This window comes from Taudactylus pleione, unplaced genomic scaffold, assembly GCF_031769625.1.
Source record: "Taudactylus pleione unplaced genomic scaffold, aTauple2 ptg000457l, whole genome shotgun sequence".
NCBI classification, from domain to species: Eukaryota; Metazoa; Chordata; class Amphibia; order Anura; family Myobatrachidae; genus Taudactylus; species Taudactylus pleione.
Genome location: NW_028284859.1, coordinates 3,311,133 through 3,337,425, shown reverse-complemented (window position 1 = coordinate 3,337,425; position 26,293 = coordinate 3,311,133). Strand labels below are relative to the sequence as shown.

The 26,293-nt window shown below is 46.6% G+C and overlaps 1 protein-coding gene across 1 annotated transcript in view; it reads left to right on the top strand.

The window, feature by feature from the left end:
• Nucleotides 1–26,293, top strand: part of LOC148504760 (carotenoid-cleaving dioxygenase, mitochondrial-like) — a 67,960-nt gene that overhangs the window by 3,859 nt on the left and 37,808 nt on the right. Inside the window, exons 2-3 of the mRNA XM_088448533.1 lie at nucleotides 15,132–15,342; nucleotides 19,520–19,750. Of these exons, the coding sequence (XP_088304659.1) occupies nucleotides 15,132–15,342; nucleotides 19,520–19,750 (442 nt within the window). The remainder of the gene's footprint in view (nucleotides 1–15,131; nucleotides 15,343–19,519; nucleotides 19,751–26,293) is intronic.

The window sequence follows — 26,293 nt, the reverse complement described above, 5'->3', positions numbered from 1 at the left end:
GTCAGATTTATGACACGCCTCTCAGATGTAGCAGTACACCTCCACATTACCGCCGCGCTCATACAGTAGGTGCTGCTTTCACAATCTCCCTGAAATGCTTTTCCAAAAGTAGGCAAGTATGTTATTACCTCATCCACACTATGAACACCTTAACATCAACCACCCCCCTTATTCAGTGTCTACATAATCCTCTGCTTTACCTACTCTTTCCACCCTTTTCCCCTCCCTCTTGTCTCACCCACTTGCTGTTCACCATTTTTTCTCTCCCCAGTCACCATTCCAACCCACTACTTCTCTCCCCCATCTTTCCTGTTCCTCCACTGACTCTCAACCACCTCCCTCCATGGACTTGCTACTCCACAACTAAGCCCCATTTCCTACTGTCTCTGCCTGAGATGCAGTCAGGAAGCCGACGGTCGAAATGCAGACCGCCGACTTCCCGACTGTCAAATCCTGGCAAGGTACTAATGACAGGTGTCGAAATCCCGACCATTGGACCTACGACGGAAGCCCAACTCCCGGCAGGTAAGCCAGGCACGGTCAGCCACGTGGGGGGGGCGGGTTAGGTTTCAGGGCTCCCCCCTGACTTAGGGCTAGGGGAAGGGGGGGTTAGGGTTAAGCACCCCCGAGGAGACTTAGGTTTAGGCTGCGGGGATGGGGGGGTTAGGTTTAGGCACTTAGAGGGGGTTAGGGTTAGGTGCTAGGAGGATTAGGGTTAGGCACCCCTAAAGGAGGGTTAGGGGGGAGAATAAGGTTAGTTATACTTACCTTTTTAGCTGTCGGGATCTTCACTCCTGCCGGGCTTCCGCTGTCAGGATTTGAACCATGCGGCCGACGGTATTACATACTGATTCCCTCTGCCTGTCACTTCCAGGGCTGCCAAGACAATTCCTGGGCCCGAGTACAGCAACATCCTGGGGGCCCCCCTGGAGGCCACAGCATGTTGGGCATGGCTGTACCGCTTTGTGGATGGGTCTGGCATGTGAGAAGCACCCATTTACAGGAGCATGACATAGCTCCCAGCAGCTGGGACTAAAGTATTCACTATTAGGATGGCGGGACAGTCCCATAATAGCTGCATTTTTAGCTGGATGTATTTAGATGCTATAATGTAACTGACAAAAATGAAAGTGCAACAACTTTATGTTATACATTTCTCATGTAAATAACACATAAATAAAATCTATTTTTTTGTTATAGAGATAGATGAACGAAGAACTTAATTTTGACATAACATTAGGTCATCTGGAAACACACAGATTCCGCAGGATATATCCTAACAGGGATGTAATGGGTATGCCGGCGGACAGAATGCTGGGCGTCGATATACCGATGCCGGAATTTCTATGCCTGGCAAAATGCTGACGCTGCTATCCTGAAGTGGATCAGGATATCGGCATCTTGACCGTCCGAGTCTCGAACAATGGATCCGGGTAAGTATGCGTGGTTAGTCCGGGGAAGTCAGAGTTAGGATTAGGGACCCCCAGGGTGAAATTAAGATTAGGCACTCCCCCCGAGGAGGTTTAGGCTATGGGGAGGGGGGGTTAGTGTTAGGCACCATCAGGGGGAGGTTAGGGTTAGCCACCCCCCCGAGAGTGTTAGGTTTAGGGTGCAGGAAGGGGGGGTTATTCAGCCGCCGGTATTTCATACACAACCCATCCTAACCCACTGCTCCATGCTCCTTCCTCACTATCTACCCCATCTGTGTCACCCCTTTCTGTCTGTCCCTCCCGTTTAGAATTACAAAAAAAAATGGATTCCGCACAGAAATTAAATGATAAATAATGAATAATGAAAATCAACTAATTAATATCTAGATACTGACTGTATCATTTAGCTATTGTTGGTGGTGCTCCCAAAGCCCAATGATACATAAGTTTAGACAAAAAAAGAAGAAAAAAGAGATGGCTTGTTGCTGGGGCACTCTTAACGACTAATATCCAGTTAAAATATAATCTTTAATTGTATATTTAGTAAAAGTAATAAGTACACCACATAGAGCACAAACATTAAATAGACATAATACATAAATCTCCTATCATAGGCAAATATATTTTGAAAAAATAGATTAGGGATTATATCACCAATCTAGTCAAAAAAATTTGGCGAAATATTATAACATACAAATTAAACACCACATAATTATATATCAATCATATGGTGACCCATCACAAGTACTAATTCGAGCACAACTTATTAAGCTCAAAAATTGGTCCATCGTGTGTGTTTAGGTCCCAATAGTTCTTTTTTACCTACAGCACCAGGTATTCCCAGGTGGTCTCCCATCCAAGTACTAACCAGGCCATTACTTTATAGTAGGGGTGAGCGGGTTCGGATTTCTGAAATCCGAACCCCCCCGAGCCCCCCCGATCCGAGTCCGATCCGAGTCAGGCTCGACTTTTCCCGCCTGACTCGGATTCTGAAATCGAGGCAAAACGTCATCTTCCCGCCTTCCGAGTCTCGCGGGTTTTGGATCCTATATAAGGTACCCACGTCGGCGCCATTTTCTCACTCGGCTGTGGACAGTGAAGAGGGAGGGTGGGAGTTAGGGCTGTGTAGTGTAGTGTAGTGTAGTGCTGCTGTTGTCCACTACTTCAAAGTCCATAGGGGCTGGCTGTGTTGTGCTGTGCTGCTGTTGTTAATAGGGGCTGTGCCCACTACTTCAAAGTCCATAGGGGCTGGCTGGGGACTGTGTTGTGCAGGTCAGTTCTCCATAGGGGCTGTGTCCACTCCAAAGTCCTGTGCAGTGTCCCAGTCCTAAAGAGGTGCTGTAGTGTTGTCCAGGGGGTGCTCTGTCCATCAGGGGTGCTCCCCCCAAGTGCTAAAAAAATAATATATTTTCTGTGTTTGTGAATTGTGTGCGCAGTAGCCGCACGTGCATCAACAAAGTAGTGCCAAGCGTGCGCCTGTGTCATAAGTAAAGGGCCGGCTGGCTTGACCGTTAAAGGGTGCTGTAACCCCCGAAAGTACACTCCAGTCCAAACCAAAAAAAAATTATTTTCTGTGTTTGTGAATTGTGTGCGCAGTAGCCGCACGTGCATCAACAAGTAGTGCCAAGCGTGCGCCTGTGTCATAAGTAAAGGGCCGGCTGGCTTGACCGTTAAAGGGTGCTGTAACCCCCGAAAGTACACTCCAGTCCAAACCAAAAAAAAAAATTATTTTCTGTGTTTGTGAATTGTGTGCGCAGTAGCTGCACATGCATCAACAAAGTAGTGCCAAGCGTGCGCCTGTGTCATAAGTAAAGGGCCAGCTGGCTTGACCGTTAAGGGTGCTGTAACCCCTGAAAGTACACTCCAGTCCAAACCAAAAAAAAAATTATTTTCTGTGTTTGTTGAATTGTGTGCGCAGTAGCCGCACGTGCATCAACAAAGTAGTGCCAAGCGTGCGCCTGTGTCATAAGTAAAGGGCCGGCTGGCTTGACCGTTAAGGGTGCTCTAACCCCCGAAAGTACACTCCAGTCCAAACCAAAAAAAAAATTATTTTCTGTGTTTGTGAATTGTGTGCGCAGTAGCCGCACGTGCATCAACAAAGTAGTGCCAAGCGTGCGCCTGTGTCATAAGTTAAAGGGCCGGCTGGCTTGACCATTAAAGGGTGCTGTAACCCCCAAAGTACACTCCAGTCCAAACCAAAAAAAAAATTATTTTCTGTGTTTGTGAATTGTGTGCGCAGTAGCCGCATGTGCATCAACAAAGTAGTGCCAAGCGTGCGCCTGTGTCATAAGTAAAGGGCCAGCTGGCTTGACCGTTAAAGGGTGCTGTAACCCCCAAAGTACACTCCAGTCCAAACCAAAAAAAAATTTATTTTCTGTGTTTGTGAATTGTGTGCGCAGAAGCCGCACGTGCATCAACAAAGTAGTGCCCAAGCGTGCGCCTGTGTCATAAGTAGAAGGGCCGGCTGGCTTGACCGTTAAAGGGTGCTGTAACCCCCAAAAGTACACTCCAGTCCAAACCAAAAAAAAAATTATTTTCTGTGTTTGTGAATTGTGTGCGCAGTAGCCGCACGTGCATCAACAAAGTAGTGCCAAGCGTGCGCCTGTGTCATAAGTAAAGGGCCGGCTGGCTTGACCGTTAAAGGGTGCTGTAACCCCCAAAGTACACTCCAGTCCAAACCGAAAAAAAATTATTTTCTGTGTTTGTGAATTGTGTGCGCAGTAGCCGCACGTGCATCAACAAAGTAGTGCCAAGTGTGCGCCTGTGTCATAAGTAAAGGGCCGGCTGGCTTGACCGTTAAAGGGTGCTGTAACCCCCGAAAGTACACTCCAGTCCAAACCAAAAAAAAAATTATTTTCTGTGTTTGTGAATTGTGTGCGCAGTAGCCGCACGTGCATCAACAAAGTAGTGCCAAGCGTGCGCCTGTGTCATAAGTAAAGGGCCGGCTGGCTTGACCGTTAAAGGGTTCTGTAACCCCCAAAGTACACTCCAAACCAAAAAAATATATATTTTCTGTGTTTGTGACTTGTGTGCACTGTGGCTGCACGTGCATCAACAAAGGAGCAGCGCCAAGCGTGCGCCTGTGTCCCATAAGTAAAGAGCCAGCTGGCTCATTTCTTAAAGGGTGGTGTAACCCACAAAGTGCACTACTCTCCAGCAAAAATAAAAAAATATTTTCTGTGTTTGTGTGCGCTTTAGCCACACGTATATATATCAATATAACATAAATGGAGGACCAAACTTTCTCTGATAAAAATAAAATAGGGAAAGATCAAGAACCACTTCCTACTAGTGCTGTTGCTGCTGCTGGGAGTTGTTCATCATCCCAGAGAGGAAGTAGGAACATCACTACTTTTACTAAACAATTGACCCTCCAACAGTCCCTAGCGATGAGGATGAAGTACGACAGCAGTCATCCTGAAGCAAAACGTATAACTGAGGCCTTGACTGCTATGTTGGTGTTAGACGTGCGTCCGGTATCCGACATTAGTGCAGTGGGATTTAGACAATTGATGGAGGTAGTGTGTCCTCGGTTCCAAATCCCGTCTAGATTCCACCTGCATCCTCAAAGCAGCAGCGACAAGCGTGCGTCTGTCTGTTAAAGGGTGGTGACACCCTCAAAGTGTGCTACACAAACAATTAAAATATTGTTCTTTTTTTTTCTGTCTTTGTGAAATGTGTGGGCTGTAGCCGCACCTGCATCCTTAAAGCAGCAGCGACAAGCGTGCGTCTGTCTGTTAAAGGGTGGTGACACCCTCAAAGTGTGCTACACAAACAATTAAAATATTGTTCTTTTTTTTTCTGTCTTTGTGAATTGTGTGGGCTGTAGCCGCACTTGCATCCTCAAAGCAGCAGCGACAAGCGTGCGTCTGTCTGTTAAAGGGTGTTGTAACTCTCAAAGTGCTCCAAAAAATCAAAAAAATTTTTTTAATGTGTTTGTGACTTGTGTGCGATGTAGCCACACTTGCATCCTCAAAGCAGCAGCGACAAGCGTGCGTCTGTCTGTTAAAGGGTGGTGACACCCTCAAAGTGTGCTACACAAACAATAAAAATATTCTTCTTCTTTTTTCTGTCTTTGTGAATTGTGTGGGCTGTAGCCGCACCTGCATCCTTAAAGCAGCAGCGACAAGCGTGCGTCTGTCTGTTAAAGGGTGGTGACACCCTCAAAGTGTGCTACACAAACAATTAAAATATTGTTCTTTTTTCTGTCTTTGTGAATTGTGTGGGCTGTAGCCGCACCTGCATCCTTAAAGCAGCTGCGACAAGCGTGCGTCTGTCTGTTAAAGGGTGGTGACACCCTCAAAGTGTGCTACACAAACAATTAAAATATTGTTCTTTTTTTTTCGGTCTTTGTGAAATGTGTGGGCTGTATCCGCACCTGCATCCTTAAAGCAGCAGCGACAAGCGTGCGTCTGTCTGTTAAAGGGTGGTGACACCCTCAAAGTGTGCTACACAAACAATAAAAATATTCTTCTTCTTTTATCTGTCTATGTGAATTGTGTGGGCTGTAGCTGCACCTGCATCCTTAAAGCAGCAGCGACAAGCGTGCGTCTGTCTGTTAAAGGGTGGTGACACCCTCAAAGTGTGCTACACAAACAATTAAAATATTGTTCTTTTTTTTTCTGTCTTTGTGAATTGTGTGGGCTGTAGCCGCACTTGCATCCTCAAAGCAGCAGCGACAAGCGTGCGTCTGTCTGTTAAAGGGTGTTGTAACTCTCAAAGTGCTCCAAAAAATCAAAAAATTTTTTTTAATGTGTTTGTGACTTGTGTGCGATGTAGCCACACTTGCATCCTCAAAGCAGCAGCGACAAGCGTGCGTCTGTCTGTTAAAGGGTGGTGACACCCTCAAAGTGTGCTACACAAACAATAAAAATATTCTTCTTCTTTTTTCTGTCTTTGTGAATTGTGTGGGCTGTAGCCGCACCTGCATCCTTAAAGCAGCAGCGACAAGCGTGCGTCTGTCTGTTAAAGGGTGGTGACACCCTCAAAGTGTGCTACACAAACAATTAAAATATTGTTCTTTTTTCTGTCTTTGTGAATTGTGTGGGCTGTAGCCGCACCTGCATCCTTAAAGCAGCTGCGACAAGCGTGCGTCTGTCTGTTAAAGGGTGGTGACACCCTCAAAGTGTGCTACACAAACAATTAAAATATTGTTCTTTTTTTTTCGGTCTTTGTGAAATGTGTGGGCTGTATCCGCACCTGCATCCTTAAAGCAGCAGCGACAAGCGTGCGTCTGTCTGTTAAAGGGTGGTGACACCCTCAAAGTGTGCTACACAAACAATAAAAATATTCTTCTTCTTTTATCTGTCTATGTGAATTGTGTGGGCTGTAGCTGCACCTGCATCCTTAAAGCAGCAGCGACAAGCGTGCGTCTGTCTGTTAAAGGGTGGTGACACCCTCAAAGTGTTCTACACAAACAATTAAAATATTGTTCTTTTTTTCGGTCTTTGTGAAATGTGTGGGCTGTAGCCGCACCTGCATCCTTAAAGCAGCAGCGACAAGCGTGCGTCTGTCTGTTAAAGGGTGGTGTAACTCTCAAAGTGCTCCAAAAAATAAAAAACTATTTTTTTTATGTGTTTGTGACTTGTGTGCGATGTAGCCGCACTTGCATCCTCAAAGCAGCAACGACAAGCGTGCGTCTGTCTGTTAAAGGGTGGTGACACCCTCAAAGTGTGCTACACAAACAATAAAAATATTCTTCTTTTTTCTGTCTTTGTGAATTGTGTGGGCTATAGCCGCACCTGCATCCTTAAAGCAGCAGCGACAAGCGTGCGTCTGTCTGTTAAAGGGTGGTGACACCCTCAAAGTGTGCTACACAAACAATTAAAATATTGTTCTTTTTTTTTCGGTCTTTGTGAAATGTGTGGGCTGTAGCCGCACCTGCATCCTTAAAGCAGCAGCGACAAGCGTGCGTCTGTCTGTTAAAGGGTGGTGACACCCTCAAAGTGTGCTACACAAAGAATAAAAATATTCTTCTTCTTTTTTCTGTCTTTGTGAATTGTGTGGGCTGTAGCCGCACTTGCATCCTCAAAGCAGCAGCGACAAGCGTGCGTCTGTCTGTTAGAGGGTGGTGTAACCCTCAAAGTGTGCTCCACAAACAATAAAAATATTCTTTTTTTTTTTCTGTGTTTGTGAATTGTGTGGGCTGTAGCCGCACTTGAATCCTCAAAGCAGCAGCGACAAGCGTGCGTCTGTCTGTTAAAGGATTACATCGGTGACAGCATCCAAGTAGGCATGTCAGACAGTCCGTACCTGTACTGGCAGGAAAAAGAAGCAATTTGGAGGTCCCTGTACAAACTGGCTCTATTTTACCTGAGTTGCCCCCCCTCCAGTGTGTACTCCGAAAGAGTGTTTAGTGCAGCCGGGAACCTTGTTAGCGAAAGGCGTAGGAGGTTGCTTCCACAAAATGTGGAGAAGATGATGTTCATAAAATGAATGATCAACTCTTCCAGGGAGACCAGCCTCCAGAACGTACAGAGGGACCTGTGGTTCCAGCAGGAACGAATTAATACTCTGTGAGGATGAGGATGTACATAACACTGAAGAGGGTGAGGAATCTGTGGATGAGGAGGATGAGGACGACTTCTTGCCTCCGTAGAGCCAGTTTGTGCAGGGACAGATTAATTGCCAGCTTGTTTTGTGGGGGCCCAAACGAACCAATCATTTCAGCCACAGTTGTGTGGCAGACCCTGGCGCTGAAATGATTGGTTTGTTAAAGTGTGCATGTCCTGTTTATACAACATAAGGGTGGGTGGGAGGGCCCAAGGACAATTCCATCTTGCACCTCTTTTTTTTCTTTGCATTATGTACAGTTTGGGGCCTAGTTTTTCAATGCCATCCTGTCTGCCACTGCAGTTTCACGCCTAGATGGGTCACGTGTTTGTGCCGCCCACTCGTGTCGCTTAGCATAGTCATCCAGCTACCTCGGTGCAACCTTTTGGACATAAAAACACTATTGTGAGGTGTGAGGTATTCAGAATAGACTGGAAATGAGTGGAAATTAAGGTTATTGAGGTTAATAATAGCATAGGAGCAGAAAAACCTACAAATTCTGTGATTTTAGCTGTTTTTATGCTTTTTTTCAAAAAAATACAGATCCAAAACACAAAACCCAGAACCCAAAACACGGAAGGGTGGTTTTGGCAAAACCAATCCAGATCCAAAACACGAAGAAAGATCCAGATCCAAAACCAAAACACAAAACACGAAAAGTGGCCGGTGCACACCCCTACTTTATAGCTTCCAAGATCAGACGAGATTGGGCAAATCAAGCAAGGTATGGCTGTAGGTATATTCAGGGAAATGGTGTCCACACCTACACATGGTGCGAGCAAAAAAATGTAGGACTATTGCGATTGATTAGTCCATATAGTGGAATACAGTATTTAAAGAAGATTATGCATCAACATACTTACTTCCTTATTAATGTCAACATATACATATATTCATAGTCTACATTTGAGAATGGGAAATATATAAGGGAGAAAGTAAAGGCTATAGCTCAAGATTGATTGAAATAAAATAAAATATATATATATATCACACATCTGTGTGTTTCATCCTTGTTAGCTGAGCCTAATGAACTCCCTTAATTTGTTAAAAATTAACAGCTATCACATGAAATCCCAGTGCTCATAGTATTTTGAGAATTTTGTAATTGATTAATTCATGTAATAGCATATATTATTTAACAAGGACTGTATATCAACATACTCCCTTAAGTAATATATCAAACATCTGTGTGCTTAATCCTGGTTAAATAAACATCATATCCTTCCTTGATTGCTCAAGAATATTTGTGCTCATAATAATTCAGACAATGTAATTGCTATCTGGGTCACACCATACAAGTTCACTAGATATTAAATCTAAATGGATAATAAAATAATGCAATATTATTTATCATGAAAGATCTTATATGTATCTTACACACAAGGCAATATTCAAGCAGCATATCATAACAGATAAGGCTATATACAATCCTATAGTCTGCTATTGTGCACATCATATCTGACACAAAAATAATAAGTATGTTGTATCATACCCTCAATCATATATGTAACAGATAATATGCGGTCACCCTGTGCCTGCTCTTGGTGTGCAATGAAATAATTAGACCTTTTGTAAATCATAGTGCACAGCCACACAGTGCCCCCAGTATTGGCAGGCAGAGCCGCCCACCAGCACACGTCACCTCCAGGAAGTGTATTAAAACTAGGGGTGTGCACCGGCCACTTTTCGTGTTTTGTGTTTTGGTTTTGGATCTGGATCTTTCTTCGTGTTTTGGATCTGGATTGGTTTTGCCAAAACCACCCTTCCGTGTTTTGGGTTCTGGGTTTTGGATCTGTATTTTTTTGAAAAAAAGCATAAAAACAGCTAAAATCACAGAATTTGTAGGTTTTTCTGCTCCTATGCTATTATTAACCTCAATAACCTTAATTTCCACTCATTTTCAGTATATTCTGAACACCTCACACCTCACAATAGTGTTTTTATGTCCAAAAGGTTGCACCGAGGTAGCTGGATGACTATGCTAAGCGACACGAGTGGGCGGCACAAACACGTGACCCATCTAGGCGTGATACTGCAGTGGCAGACAGGATGGCAGTTTGAAAAACTAGGCCCCAAACTGTACATAATGCAAAGAAAAAAAAGAGGTGCAAGATGGAATTGTCCTTGGGCCCTCCCACCCACCCTTATGTTGTATAAACAGGACATGCACACTTTAACAAACCAATCATTTCAGCGCCAGGGTCTGCCACACAACTGTGGCTGAAATGATTGGTTCGTTTGGGCCCCCACAAAACAAGCTGGCAATTAATCTGTCCCTGCACAAACTGGCTCTACGGAGGCAAGATGTCATCCTCATCCTCCTCATCCACCGATTCCTCACCCTCTTCAGTGTGTACATCCTCATCCTCACAGAGTATTATCTCGTCCCCACTGGAATCCACCACCACAGGTCCCTCTGTACGTTCTGGAGGCTGGTCTCCCTGGAAGAGCTGATAATTCATTTTGATGAACATCATCTTCTCCACATTCTGTGGAAGCAACCTCCTACGCCTTTCTCTAACAAGGTTCCCGGCTGCACTAAACACTCTTTCGGAGTACATACTGGAGGGGGGGCAACTCAGGTAAAATAGAGCCAGTTTGTACAGGGGCCTCCAAATTGCCTCTTTTTCCTGCCAGTACAGGTATGGACTGTCTGACATGCCTACTTGGATGCTGTCACCGATGTAATCCTCCACCATTCTGTCAATGGTGACAGTATCATATGCAGTGACAGTAGACATGTCAGAAATTGTTGCCAGGTCCTTCAGTCCGGACCAGATGTCCAAACTTGGTCCTGCCTGCCCTGCATCACCGCCAGCGGGTTGCTTAGGATACCTACGTTTTTTCCTGGCAGCCCCAGTTGCCGGAGAAAATGAAGAAGGAGCTGTTGACGTGTCACGTTCCGCTTCAGCTGACAGTGTGTTCACCAGCAGGTCTTTGCACCTCTGCAGGCTTGTGTCGGCCGGAAAGAGAGACACCACATAGGCTTTAAACCTAGGATCGAGCACGGTGGCCAAAATGTAGTGGTCTGATTTCAACAGATTGACCACCCTGGAATCCTGGCAAAGCGAATGAAGGGCTTCATCCACAAGTCCCACATGCCGAGCGGAATCGCTCCATCTTAGCTCCTCCTTCACTTTCTCCAGCTGCTTCTGCAAAAGCCTGATGAGGGGAATGACCTGACTCAAGCTGGCAGTGTCTGAACTGACTTCACGTGTGGCAAGTTCGAAGGGCTGGAGAACCTTGCACAACACGGAAATCATTCTCCACTGCGCTTGAGTCAGGTGCATACCCCCTCCTTTGCCTATGTCATAGGTGGATGTATAGAGTTGTATGGCCTTTTGCTGCTCCTCCATCCTCTGAAGCATATAGAGGGTTGAGTTCCACCGCGTCACAACCTCTTGCTTCAGGTGATGGCGGGGCAGGTTCAAGAGTGTTTGCTGGCGCTCCAGTCTTCGGCACGCAGTCGCTGAATGGCGAAAGTGGGCAGAAATTTTTCGGGCCACCCAAAGCGTCTCCTGCACGCCCCTGTCGCTTTTCAGAAAATTCTGCACCACCAAGTTTATTGTGTGAGCAAAACATGGGACGTGCTGGAATTTGCCCAGATGTAATGCCCGCACAATATTGGTGGCGTTGTCAGATATCACAAATCCCCAGGAGAGTCTAAGTGGGGTAAGCCACTGGGCGATGATTTCCCTCAGTTTCTCTAAGAGGTTGTCGGCGGTGTGCCTCTTACTGAAACCGGTGATACACAGCGTAGCCTGCCTTGGAACGAGCTGGTGTTTCTGAGATGCTGCTACTGGTGACGCTGCTGCTGTTGCTGCGTAAGGTGATACATCTACCCAGTGGGCTGTCACAGTCATATAGTCCTTAGTCTGCCCTGTTCCACTTGTCCACATGTCCGTGGTTAAGTGGACATTGTGTACAACGGCATTTTTCAGGACACTGAGGACACTCTTTCTGACGTTTCTGTACAGCCTCGGTATCGCCTGCCTAGTGAAGTGGAATCTAGACGGGATTTGGAACCGGGGACACACTACCTCCATCAATTGTCTAAATCCCACTGCACTAATGGCGGATACCGGATGCACGTCTAACACCAACATAGCAGTCAAGGCCTCAGTTATACCTTTTGCTTCAGGATGACTGCTGTCGTACTTCATCCTCCTCGCTAAGGACTGTTGGAGGGTCAATTGTTTAGTAAAAGTAGTGGTGTTCCTACTTCCTCTCTGGGATGATGAACGACTCCCAGCAGCAGCAACAGCAGCAGCGGCAGCAGTAGGCGTAGCAATGCAGGATCCTCCGGAGGAATCCCGGATAGGAGAGTCAGTCATGCCAGTGACATGGCCTGCAGGACTACTTCCGATCCTGACTAAGGAGGAAATTGACGAGGAGGGAGTTGACGGTGTGGTTTGCAGGCGCTTGGATACAACAGGACAACGGGATTTAGGTGTCCCTGGACTGCTTACGGTCTTAGCCAAAGTTTCTGAACTTGACAGTAACTTTTTATGAACGCGCTGCAGGTGCCGTATAAGGGAGGATGTTCCTAGGTGGTTGACGTCCCTACCCCTACTTATTTCACCTTTACATATGGTACATATGGCAAGACAGTTGTTGTCCGGATTTGGATAGAAATATTGCCAGACCAAAGAGGTGGAATGTTTGGTCTTCTGCCCAGGCATGACCGTGATGGGCTTTTTCATCCCACGGACAACAACTGTCTCCCCCGGAGCCTGATTTAAACAAACCACATCACCATCAGAATCCTCCTCGCCAACTTCCTCCTCAGCGCCAGCTACACCAGTATCCTCATCCTGTTGTACTTCAACAGTGACATCTTCAATTTGCATATCAGCAAGTGGACTGTGGGTGCTCCTTTCAGCACTTGCAGGGGACGTGCAAATGGTGGAAAGAGCCACCTCTTCCCGTCCAGTGCTGGGAAGGTCAGGCATCGCAACCACCACCACACTTGGACTCTCCTTGGGGATTTGTGATATCTTCTTAGAAAGCACAGTTCTTCGCTGTGCTTTTGCCAGCTTAACTCGTTTGATTTTTTTAGTGGGAGGAGGGCTTCCATCGTCATGTGAAGCTGAACCACTAGTCATGAACATACAAGGGATCGACCTTAGCCGTTCCTTGCCACTCCGTGTCGTAAATGGCATATTGGCAAGTTTACGTTTCTCTTCAGCTGATTTAAATGTTTTTTTCAAGGTCATTTTCCTGAACTTTGTCATTTGGGATTGTATGTGCCCTCTATTATGACATTGGGCATCGGCCTTGGCAGACGACGTTGATGGCATGTTATCGTCTATGTCATGACTAGTGGCAGCAGCTTCAGCACTAGGAGGAAGTGGTTCTTGATCTTTCTCTATTTTATTTTTATCGGAGAAAGTTTGGTCCTCCATTTATGTTATATCGATTTGATATATACGTGCGGCTAAACACAGAAAATATTTTTTTATTTTTGCTGGAGAGTAGTGCACTTTGTGGGTTACACCACCCTTTAAGAAATGAGCCAGCCGGCTCTTTACTTATGGGACACAGGCGCACGCTTGACGCTGCTCCTTTGTTGATGCACGTGCGGCTACTGCGCACACAATTCACAAACACAGAAAATATATATTTTTTTGGTTTGGAGTGTACTTTGGGGGTTATAGCACCCTTTAACGGTCAAGCCAGCCGGCCCTTTACTTATGACACAGGCGCACGCTTGGCACTACTTTGTTGATGCACGTGCGGCTACTGCGCACACAATTCACAACCACAGAAATTTTTATTTTTTTTGGTTTGGACTGGAGTGTACTTTGGGGGTTACAGCACCCTTTAACGGTCAAGCCAGCCGGCCCTTTACTTAAGAGACAGGCGCACGCTTGGCACTACTTTGTTGATGCACGTGCGGCTACTGCGCACACAATTCACAAACACAGAAAAAATATTTTGTTAGTTGGTTTGTAGTGTACTTTGGGGGTTACAGCACCCTTTAACGGTCAAGCCAGCCGGCCCTTTACTTATGACACAGGCGCACGCTTGGCACTACTTTGTTGATGCACGTGCGGCTACTGAGCACACAATTCACAAACACAGAAAAAATATTATTTTTTTAGCACTTGGGGGGAGCACCCCTGATGGACAGAGCACCCCCTGGACAACACTACAGCACCCCTTTAGGACTGGGACACTGCACAGGACTTTGGAGTGGACACAGCCCCTATGGAGAACTGACTGCACAACACAGTCCAGCCAGCCCCTATGGACTTTGAAGTAGTGGACACAGCCCCTATTAACAGCAGCACAGCACAACACAGCCAGCCCCTATGGACTTTGAAGTAGTGGACACAGCCCCTATGGACAACAGCAGCACAGCGCAGCACAGCACAGCACAACACTACTCTGCACTACACTACACTACACTACACAGCCCAGCCAGCCCTAACTCCCACCCTCCCTCTTCACTGTCCACTGCCGAGTGAGAAAATGGCGCCGACGCGGGTACCTTATATAGGATCCAAAACCCGCGAGACCCGGAAGGCGTGATGATGACGTTTTGCCTCGATTTCAGATCAGAGTCAGGCGGGAAAAGTCGAGCCTGACTCGGATCGGCCTCGGATCGGGGGGACTCGGGGGGGTTCGGATTTCAGAAATCCGAACCCACTCACCCCTAATTAAAACATTGGTACATCGAGTACAATCGGAAGTGATCGCAGCGCTTGTGGTTGCCTTATCCTACCGCAAGCACTGCGAGGACTTCAGTGTAAAAAACAGGCATGAGACGTGTACTATGACGCTGCGTGTTAATTATGCACGCCTCTACAATGGTGTTGAAACACTCGGGGACGCCTGCGTTCACACCTCCACTCCCCCGTTATTAGTGTCCTGCCCCTGTTACCACCCACAAACGGCCTCTCCTGTCACTCATTTCACTGGGCTGCCTTTGCTGGGTGAGCATGCGGCCTGCGATCGCACAGAGTAGTTCGCGCATGCGCAGAACGAAGCATGTGCGTACGCAAACCATCGGGCCACTTGCGAGCGCACAGCGCTAGCGAGAGACACTGAATGAGGTCCTAAATCCCTATCATTTGTATTGTGCCAAATTTCAAGTAGTTTTTTTCTATTTAGTAGAGTGATCATTTTTCTTTTCGTTGTCCTCAGGTCTGAAATATTTTTTTAGCCAGGAGAAAAGACAACAGCACATATCTGCCCCAGAGGACGGAGGAGATAAAGAATGCATCGCTCCCCTATTCCACACTGTGGAAGAGACTCCGCAGCCCATCCCCACTCGGATTACTGGGACGGTCCCTGAATGGATAGAGGGCAGCCTGCTCCGCAATGGTCCCGGCAAATTTGAGTTTGGAAATGACAAGTGAGATCAGATTACATTTTATGTTGTTCCCTTACAGTCTGACATGAAATGTTCCAGTATTTGAATCATCCAATAAATGATCAATTTAAGGGAAAGTATACAGATACATTTGCCATTCATTATGCACCAAGTTGAAATGACAGTAGAGTATTTTTTTTTCTATATATAATATCATTAATGTACACACTGTAGGACTGATCCAGAGCTGAAAGCAAGTCGGTTAGAATTGCTCCCGCATTGCGATAACGGTAATAACGTCATATGCAGAGATGTGCACATCTATGATAGTGGACAGCCCCTATCCATACTCTACAATGATACCTGTCATCATCAGCCTTGGTGCAATAAATTTGAATGTAAATAGGTGTATTTATGCTTCCAGCCAACTCTGCATAGCCTGTAATACTGTACCATTCACACATCCTGACCAATGGCTGAGGGAGAACTCTCCATTATGCCATAGTTGCTGACTTTCTGGCTGTTCCTTCCGGGAGGGGGGGTGTGGCTGGCAAAAGAGGGTGTGGCCGGATGGGTGACATGTCTGTAGGCATGACAGGGGTGGGGTCACACGATTGCGACATTTTGGCCATGCCCCACTACACAATGCCGATAATACAGGCATTGTGAAGCAGGGGTCGGGGCCAAACTGACGCAATTCAGTATGAATCGCGTCACTGCCGCTCCCCCTGCTGCGGGGGTTTAACAGTTATTTGCGGGGGGGGGGGGCGGGGGGGATCGGTGGCTGCCGGGAGGCTCGCCTGCCTTTCCGGGGGGCCAGGAGTTGCACTCGTGTATCGGTAGGCTCCAGGCTGAATCGGGAGGGTAGGCAACCGTGCATTATGCCCCTTCAGATACATGTGGAGATGGGACTGAAATACGTACAACTCAGCATCTCTTGCACCGGTGTGCGATTGTTCCGGAGCATGCGCAGTGCGATAACACACAAGGGGCCTGAATCAGCTTCAGATGGAATAACGAAGATGCTCGAAGCAGCTTAGTTATTCTGCCTGTGCTGATATGGTAGTGCAGCAGGAGATGATCACGCCTCCTGCTGCATTACGTTGTCTAACACAGCATCAGATACTCTGTGACCCATCGGCCGGCTAAGATGACCCATGGGGTCACACAGCCGGCTGTCGCAGCTGCGAGGAAGAGGCCACAAAAATCTCCATCATACAATGGAGATCCTGGCCTGTTTCCCCCCCCAACGGCGGCAAAACGCCTCCGTTTCAGGAAATGGAGGCCATCGCTGCCCCCTCCCCGCCCCCAAACTGCAGCAGACTGTCATCACAGTTTAGGTGCGGGTTCACAGACCCGTTCTGCACATGCGCAGAACGAGTGTGGCACCTGTGCAGATTCCCATACATCGGGGATCTGCGTTCAGCAGATCACTGCTGAATTAGGCCCAAGATAAGGTAAGCCAGGTGGTGGGCGCGGGCAGCCGTGGGGGGGAGGGTTAGGTTAGGGGCTCCCGGGGGGGACTTAGGGTTAGGCACCCACTGGGAAGGTTAGGGTTAGGCTAGGGAAAGGAGGGGTTAGGCACCCCTCCGGGAAACTTAGCTTTAGGCTGCGGGAACAGGGGAGTTTGGGTTAGGCACCAGGAGGAGGAGGATAGGGTTAGGCACCCCTAAGGGACAGTTAGGGTTACGGGGGGAAAAGATTAGGGTTAGATAGTCTACTTATCGATTGGGATTTTCGATGCCTGCCGGTCTTCTGCTGTCGGGATTTGAACCGCCGGGCATACATCCGGCAGTCATTCATACTGATCCCCTCCCAACCATACTGCAGATATAAACTGGCTGCATGCAACTACTGCAAAGTACCATGATGCATGCGCCGTGCGACTTACACGCATATGCCATTTACTGATAATCCCTAAAATCCGTAAACATTGGCATTACGTACAACCCTGAGTCATGCCCACAGTCATTTGATTTAATGTGGCAATTAGTTTAAAAGGCAAATAAGTTTGGTTTTGTCTTTAAACTACTGTAATTGCTGCTTTAAACCTGTTCACCGGAATCGCGCCAGTTTCCCCAAATAGACGGCTATTACATTTGCCTGTGTAAGCTGCTTGTGTTTCCCATGTATAAATGCATTTCACATTGCTATGGCATTGTGACGTGTAGTATTTCTTTACTGGAACATTTATTTAGGGAGCAGCTGGGAGTTCTGCAGTTTATGCTGGTTTCACAATAAGTTTAGTTAAGTACGGGGATTTATTTGGTATGTAATAATTATGTCGACATTCAGACTGTAGAAGAATGTTGACAGTCAAAATGTTGAAATTACATTCTAGTGTAAGATTCAGAGTTAGGCTGCTGTTAGGGTAGAGTTAGTGCTTAAAAAGTGTAAAAACGCTGTGTTGACCTGCACAATGGTGACATAATGATCATGTCAACATGTCATATTGACATAATGTCGACATTTTGTATCACACTTATTTATTTACCATATAGGTAAACTAACACCATATCTAGAGTAACGTAGAAAGTACTTTATTACTTTTTTTCTGCCTTTGCTACTTTGTATAGTTATTTATCACCTACTGTATTTTTCTCAGTAAATGAAGATAGAGAAACTAGTCGCATGCATTGCTCAGGTGTGATTTTGGCCCATTCTTCCACACAGCGCCATGGGCATGTTATGGGAGCGCCATGGGCATGTTATGGGAGCGTCATTGGCGTGTTATGGGAGCATCATGGGCATGTCATGGGTGTGTTATGGGAGCATCAAGGGCGTGTTAAGGGAGCGTCATGGGCGTATTATCGGTGTGTCATGAGCGTGTTATGGGTGCCTCATAGGGCGTATTATGGGAGCATCATGGGCGTGTTATGGGTGCGTCATGGGGGTGTTGTGGGAGCGTCATGGGAGCGTAAGGGCGTATTATGGGAGCATCATGGGTGTGTTATGGGTGCGTCATGGGCGTGTTATGGGTGCGTCATGGGGGTGTTGTGGGAGCGTCATGGGGGTGTTGTGGGAGCGTCATGGGCATGCTATGGGTGCATCATAGACATGACAGTGAAAGCAGCTGCATTCCCAAATACACAGCAGCAGCCATAGAGGCCATTTTCAGATGGAGAAACTGCACCTGCCAAAGGGCTGGTGCAAGTGTTGATGGTGCGCCGATGATCAAGAATCACCGGTGGTGTTTGTGTGCAGAGATGCAGAAAGTGGGCGTCTCAGTGCTTGCTTATTCAGAGGTGGAGACGTAGCAGTCTCCACCTCTGAATCAGGCCCTATAATATCAACAACACTAAAGCATGAAGTGCAGCTGGAGGGGTCACTACTCAGCCAATCAGAATCAGCTAGTTTGTGTTGCTGGTGTCAGCATTATCGTGTGTCAGTACACCCTGAATCCTATAGATATGCATAACGATATTGTATGCCTCCTAAGGAGTGTATCTGAGGATGCATCCACGTCTTAATGGGTCACCTTTCTAGGAGGCGTGCTACACTTATGTGATCACACCCATACTGGTCTTAGGTTTGCCTGACCCCATTCTACCTCACCAGGTGTAAGGGGATGCCAGTCTTAGGTCTACAGTAAAGGGGTAGACAATACAAGTTAGACAGGCAATAGGTCAACACAGAAATGGTCGTAACATTTTTTTTTGTTAGGGTTATAGTTAGGCACTTACTGAAGGGTTAGACACTTACCCTGACGGTTAGGCACTTTCCGGAGGGTTAGGGTCAGGCACCTACCCTGATGGTTAGGGTTAGGCACCAGGAGTTAGGGTTAGGCACCAAGGGGAGGGTTAGGGTTAGAGTGAAGATTAAGGCTAGAAAAAAAACCAACACATGTGTTGACAATTTCTGTGTCGACCATATGTGTATCAACCTAATGACCCTGTTGACCTTCTGTACCTGTCGATCTTCTTAAAAGTTGACCTTTAGTGTGTTGACCTTCAAACCATGTCGACCTTCAGACCCTGTCGACCTATTGACTGTCTAACTTGTATTGTCTCCCTAAACATTGTCTACCTTTTTATTGTAGACCACACCCATCTAAAGTATCTGCAAATCTAGTGATGGATGCAATTTGTTATGCGAAACGTCCTGCTCGAAATGGGGCCCATTGTTTGTATTCTATAGACTGATAGCTGAGAAACAGATATACCCGATCATACTGCATCTGATCTGAGACTGACTGCAATATCCATGTCTGTATTGGCAGGTATAACCATTGGTTTGATGGTATGGCCCTCATGCATAAATTCACAATTGAAAATGGAAATGTGACTTACATGAGCAGGTTCCTACAGAGCGACTCCTACAAGTCTAATGAAAGTCATAACAGGATCGTAGTCTCAGAGTTTGGAACTGTAGCCATGCCTGACCCCTGTAAGACCATGTTTCAGCGCTTTGTGTCTACGTTCCAGTTACCAAGTAAGTGGTTTTTAATGGTATTTTATAATTTATTAAAATGTCTTAGCATTAATTGACTATATGTTTTCTTGTCAAACCTAAATTAGATCTTCTGTTGCTCTCTGGAACTCGGGGTGGGGTTACCGGTTACTGGTGTCTCTCAGAATACCTGAAATAAAGAACATATAATCAGAATATTGCAGGAGAGAAACCTTTACTATGAATTAATCACATTTACTCCCTAGGAGCACCACCACCAACAATCCCTTCATGTATAGACTGGAATGACTATATCTAGATATACACAGATACATTGGTTTTCTCACAGTTTTTTTTATACGATTGTTTGTCCTGTGCAGAATCATTTCCTTTTGGTGATTATTAATACATAAGGGCCTAAAGCTTTTATCAGGTATAATGATGAGCAACGATGTAGTCATAGCATCCATGCAATAGGTTAGCAATAGGAATTACAAGGCAAATCAGTATAGAACCCACAATTAGGGACCTTGGTAAACATTTTGTATTATTACTATTATTATTATTATTATTACTTATTTATATGGCACCACAAGAGGTCAGCAGCAGCTTACAAAATGCATAAACAGAAACAGTAGGAACAAAGAAATAACACAGTGACATACAATACAAAGCATAGCAGATCATGGACACGGTTTATAAACATTGCTACAGCAGTTATAAGATTTACACACCTCAACATTTATGTTCTTGAAGTCGGGACAAAGACAGGTCATGGGGTATTGCCATGTCGCATAGGGCATATTGTCATAATAATTACATTGCATACAGACTAGGGATGTGCGCTGACCCCCGTGTTTTGGTTATGGTTTGGGATCTGTATCTCTTTGGTGTTTTGGATATGGATTTTGGTTTTACCAAAACCGCCCTTGCGAGTTTTGGTTTTGGATCTGTATTTTTTTCCAAAAATTGATAAAAACTGCTAAAATCACATAATGTGGGCTTTTTTTTGATCCTACAGTATTATTAACCTCAATTACATTACTTTCCACTCGTTTCCAGTCAATTTTGACCACCTCACAGCTCACAATATTGTTTTCATCCGGTTTATGCCCAAAATTTGCACCAAGCTAGCTGGCTGACTAAGATAAGCGGCAGCAGTGGGCGGCACAAACACGTGGCAGTTCAACTTCCAACATGGCACATAAGGAAACATATGTTTTCATGAATCAAGAGGCCTGAGGTAGATGGAGTATGTATGTAGTTGAAGGAAGGGAAATGAAGGGTTGATTGGTAGTAAATTTAAATTAATTTTTTTTATTCCGAAGCAAATTTATGAGGGAGGAGGGGAGAGCATGGGTTAACAATATGTCCCATGTTTTGCCCACAAAATCAACTTGGTGGTTCAGAATATTTTTTAAATTAAACGGGCATGCAGGAGATGTCTGTGGCCATAAAAATTTCTGGACATTTTTGGCATTCAGCAACCGCATGTCAAAGATTGCAGCAGCTGTGGCAGTTCAACTTCCAACATGGCACATCAGAAAACATATGTTTATATTATTCAAGAGGCCTGACGGAGTTGGCGTATGTATGTAGTTGAAGGCGGGGAAAGGAAGATTTGATTAGTAATAAATTTAATACATTTTTTTTATTCCGAAGAAAATGTATGAGGGAGGAGGCATTTGCAAAAAATATTTAAATCATTCTCATCAGTCCTTGCCCCAGAAGAATCCTTGAGCGCTATGCCTGCTGCTGCAGGGAGTGGATTTTCATCCCAGAAGGGGACCAGGAAGACTAGGAAGACTACTAGTAGTACTTTAAAATGTTTTTACTGTTAAACAATCCTTTGCAAGGGGGAGCAAGTATGACAACAGTCACCCAGTTGCACAGCGGATCACTGACACCATAACATATATGCTGGTATTAGATGTGCGTCCAATATCCGCCAATAATGCAGTGGGTTTTAGACAGTTAATTGAGGTCCTGTGTCCCCGCTACCAAATCCCATCTATATTCCACTTCATTAGAAAAGCAACTCCCATCCTGGCAGCAGCCCCTTGATGAACAACACAGCAGCCCTTTATGGACAACAAAGCACCTCTGCAGAGTGTGGATGGACCACCTGCAGAGTCACAAATACGTGGATGATAAACTGGCAGTGTCACCAAACAATAATAGCGTAGCTAACACACACAAAAAAACTGAAAAAAATATTTAATTTTTTTGGAGTGATAATTTTATTTAACTTTTATTTTTTTTACACTGGGGAAAAGCACCCCCCTGGACAACACAGCACCCCTTTATGAACTGCAGCCCTAGATCCTTGATGGACAGGACAACACAGCAGCACCCCTTTATGGACAACACAGCAGCAGTCCTTTATGTACTGCATCCCCAGCCCCTTGCTTGACAGGACAACAGTGACACAGCAAAACCCCTTTATGTACTGATTACTGAAGTCCCCCTTTATGTACTGCAGCCCCAGACCCTTTATGGACAACACAGCAGCAGCCCTTTATGTACTGCAGCCCCAGCCCCTTGTTTGAGAGGACAACAATGCCACAGCAGCATCCCTTTATGTACTGACTACTGAAGCCCCCCCCTTTATGTACTGGAGCCCCAGACCCTTTATGGACAACACAGCAGCAGGACTTTATGTACTGCAGCCCCAGTCCCTTGTTTGAGAGGACAACAGTGACACAGCAGCATCCCTTTATGTACTGACTACTGAAGCCCCCCCTTTATGTACTGGAGCCCCAGACCCTTTAAGGACAACACAGCAGCAGCCCTTTATGTACTGCAGCCCTAGCCTCTTGATTGACCGGACAACAAAGTGACACAGCAGCACGTGCAGAGACAGTGCAGCATGTCTGTCCTTTACACTCTCCACAGCCGGAGTGAAAATGGCGCCAATCAGCGGGAGGATGACGCGTTTTTCACATAAGAAACAATCTCCTGTTGTTCCTTTGACAACTCTGGCAAGGATTCGGCCAACGGTTTCATCCATTCCTCGATGGCCCTATCCACCCAGGCTGTAGCCATCGCCGGCCGAGTAGCTGCCCCCGAGATTGAAAAAATCATTTTGAGGCAGCCCTCTAGCCTCTTATCAGTAGGGTGTTTAAGGGAACAAGCTGATGGTACCGGCAAAGTGGAAGTTTTCATCAAATGCGCCACATGCGCATCAACTGACGGTGGAACCTCCCACCTAGAACACTGCTGTGAACAAAACGGATATAAAGCCGTAATCATTTTAGCAATATGAAACCTTTTATCCGGAACTTTCCATGCCTGCCCCAAAAGTTCTGATAAATGCTCCGACCCGGGAAACTCTTTCTTCTGCAGCGGCTCTGCCTCATCAATATTCAAAATCGCTTTGACTGCCCTAATTAAGAAAGGGACATCAGCCACTGGAAAAAGATCTCCCTCCTCTCCGGAGAGAGACCCCTGAGAGGATACCTCCTCATCTTCTTCAGAGGAAAAATCAGAGTCCGTATCCTGATTTCCCTGCGTAGCCAAATGCCTTCTAGCCCTTGGCTGAATAGACTTGGCCATCTGAGGCTGCTGCTGAAAAGCCACTGATGATGAAGGTCCTACCTGCGCATGCGCATACATATCCATCCAAGATAGCATCATAGGAGGCATAAACATGGCCGGCTGTAATGGTTGCTGAAATCTCATCACCGGGGCAGCTGGAACTGCCAACCTTTCGGCCACCTGGGCCATGATCTGGGAAAAAGAAGCCCAAGGGGGTTGTTGTCCAGATGGTGGCAAATTTGATTGCTGAGGAGACGCTCTAAAACAATGAGCACATAGCCCATTTTGTGCAAAGTCCTGAGGGGACAAGCCCGCCTTACAGGCTATACACGATATTAACAGAGGGAACTCTGCCACCTGTCTCTCAGGTTCTTTTGACATAATTTCTAAGTCTGGAACTGCACATGCATGTGACCCCCCCCCCCCACACACACACACACACACACACCAGCTGCAGAGGGAAAGAAACAGTAATAAAAATGTCAGTAACACATACACACAGTTTCAATAAGTCACAAGCAATGCATATATAACTTAGCAGAGCTTATGCCATTGTTAGGCTCCCCTGAACTACGAACAGCCCAAAGCCTAGTAGCATATATGGAGCTTCTGTATAACTGATCCCAAGGGAGAAGTATACAGGGAGACTGACCCAATACTTCCTGAGCAACAGCCATGGAGAGCACCCAGAGTGGTCTGTAGCTGACTCAAATAGCTGGAAGGCTGGGCGGAGCAACCCAAAGGCGGGGACCTCGGAAGGGCCGTAGTTCGGGTTGGGGGAGGGGCCACCGGGGAAGCGTACCTCCAATATGCTGCATGGACCACCCAGCAACTGACATGGCCGCCGCCGCCGCCCCCCCCGGCTGTCAGAACCTTAACTCCCGGTGGTCTTGTGAAAGCAGACCCAGGTAAACTGGCTGCCCACACAGCAATCCCCGGCCAGTCTCCATGCCGGAGGACGGACCGCTCGCGACGGTGGGGGTAGGTGAAGCAGGAGACCTGTGGTTACCACAACGGGGAACACGTGCCGCCTGCTTTAAAGCAATTAAAAAAAAAAAAACTTGGTCTTCGGCACTGCCCCGCAGTCCCACTGCTAACTACGGTGCCTTCTCGCACCAAACAGTACACTGATGCCCTGTGACCAGGGGCGGGGTATATGGGGAGGACCTGGTGCATCCTGGGAGCCGAGAGCTTGGATTAACTGTTTGGTGCCTGGATGAAGCCATATACCGCAAAGTGATGGCTGTGGACCCCATGGACCCCAAAGAAGAAAGAACTCACAATAAGCAGCCGGGAGTTGGCAGTCACGTGTTAGGTGCCCTTATGGGGAGTAAGGAATAGAAGAAATTGTAAAGAGAAGCACATGAGGGAAGAGGTTCCTGCTCGTGAGAGCTTACATTCTAAATTACATAACTCCTAACATTGGGGGCCAGTGGGTCGGGACCCTTGGCATGCCTAAGGTGTGCTTACGCCAGGAAAGGGGGTGGGGCCTACGGAAAAGGTGCAGAGCCTTGCGGAACCTCAGTTTCAGTCACTGTGTGGGTGTTCCCAGCACTTTCCGCGATGCTGGGTTGCCCCCAGGCTCTCTCTGCTCTGTGAATAGATGTTGTGCGCATGTGCATATTCACTCGATGCTTACCCGCTGCTTTGCCATGCAGAGCAGCGGTGTGTGCTCACCCCAACTGCCCCCCCCCGCACACTGCGGGACACTGATGTGTTTGCTGCTATTTAAAGTGTCTTGATCATACAAATTCGTCCCACACCTTTTGCTGTCTTACATCCCCACAGCATAACACTAACTGGATGCTTCACAGTAGGTGTTGTGCACTCAGGTAGCAAATGGTCTCCAATTCTTCTGTGGACATATTTCATTCCATCAATACCAAATATGGATATTTTGGTTTCGTCACTCCAGATGACACTGTTTCATTGTTCTTCTGACCAATTAATATGCTTTTTAGCCCATTCTAATCTTTGTTTGAGAGATAAAAGCGGCTTTTTCCTTGGAATTCTGGCGATTAATCTAAAATATTGAATTCTGCGTCCTGGCACTGATGTTTACGCCACATTCACGTAAATCATTTTGAATTGCCTCAGACTATTTTCTACTGTCACTCAAGCACAGTTTTTTCATTCTTCTATCTCAGCATGGTGTTGTGGATCTTTTCCTACCTTTACTAGTTTTGTTTTGAATCGACTGAGGCCCTGATTCAGAGCCGGACGCCCTGACAGAGCGCTCGCTCTGAATCAGGGCCGTCCTTCTTGATTTTTAGAGCGGCCTCCTGGCCGCTCGTATAGCTGTGGGTGACCACCCACAGCTATAGCGAGTGGCCAGGAAGATGGTTGCAATGGTCAAGACCATCGCGACCATCGGGCTTGCGAGGAGACCCTTGTGGTAGGGTCTCGTTGCCGCAAGCCCTGGGGTGCTGTCGGCTCAAACATCACTTGTGATGTCAGTGGGGCCGGCCCCAGACGGTAGGCGTTCTCATGGGAACGCCTCCATCTGGGCAGCCACGCCCCCAGCACGCCCACCAAAGGGGGGCGTGCTGTCACTCAACATCTACAGCACGCCCCCTTTGGTATGAGATCCGGAGCGACGGTTTGCCCGTCGCTATCCGGGTCTCGCGCATGCGCACAACGGAGCCGGCTCCGTCGTTCGCATGCGCACTGGGCCACCATCGACCCGCTTGCGAGCGATCAGCGCTCGCGAGTGGGTCTGAATCAGGCCCTGAGTCTGTTGATACTTATTCCACAGTTTCAAAATGCCTCCTTTGGTTACCTTCTTTACATAAAATAGTCAACTCTTTTTACTTTGCTTGTCATTTAAATAAGATACACAGCTTACATCAAGAAATTAAAGTAAAAAAAATATAAAAAACAGCGACCAACTTAGTGATCATCAAACAACACATTTTTTAAAAAGTTTCCACAATTTTGGTCACTAGTGTATATTGGGCAGGATGTATCAAAGGGAGAACTGCAGTCAAATCCCGAAAATGCGAGTTTGACTGCATTTCTCATATGCACCAAGCTCCAGAATGTGATGCACTCTGGGGTTTGGTTGTAG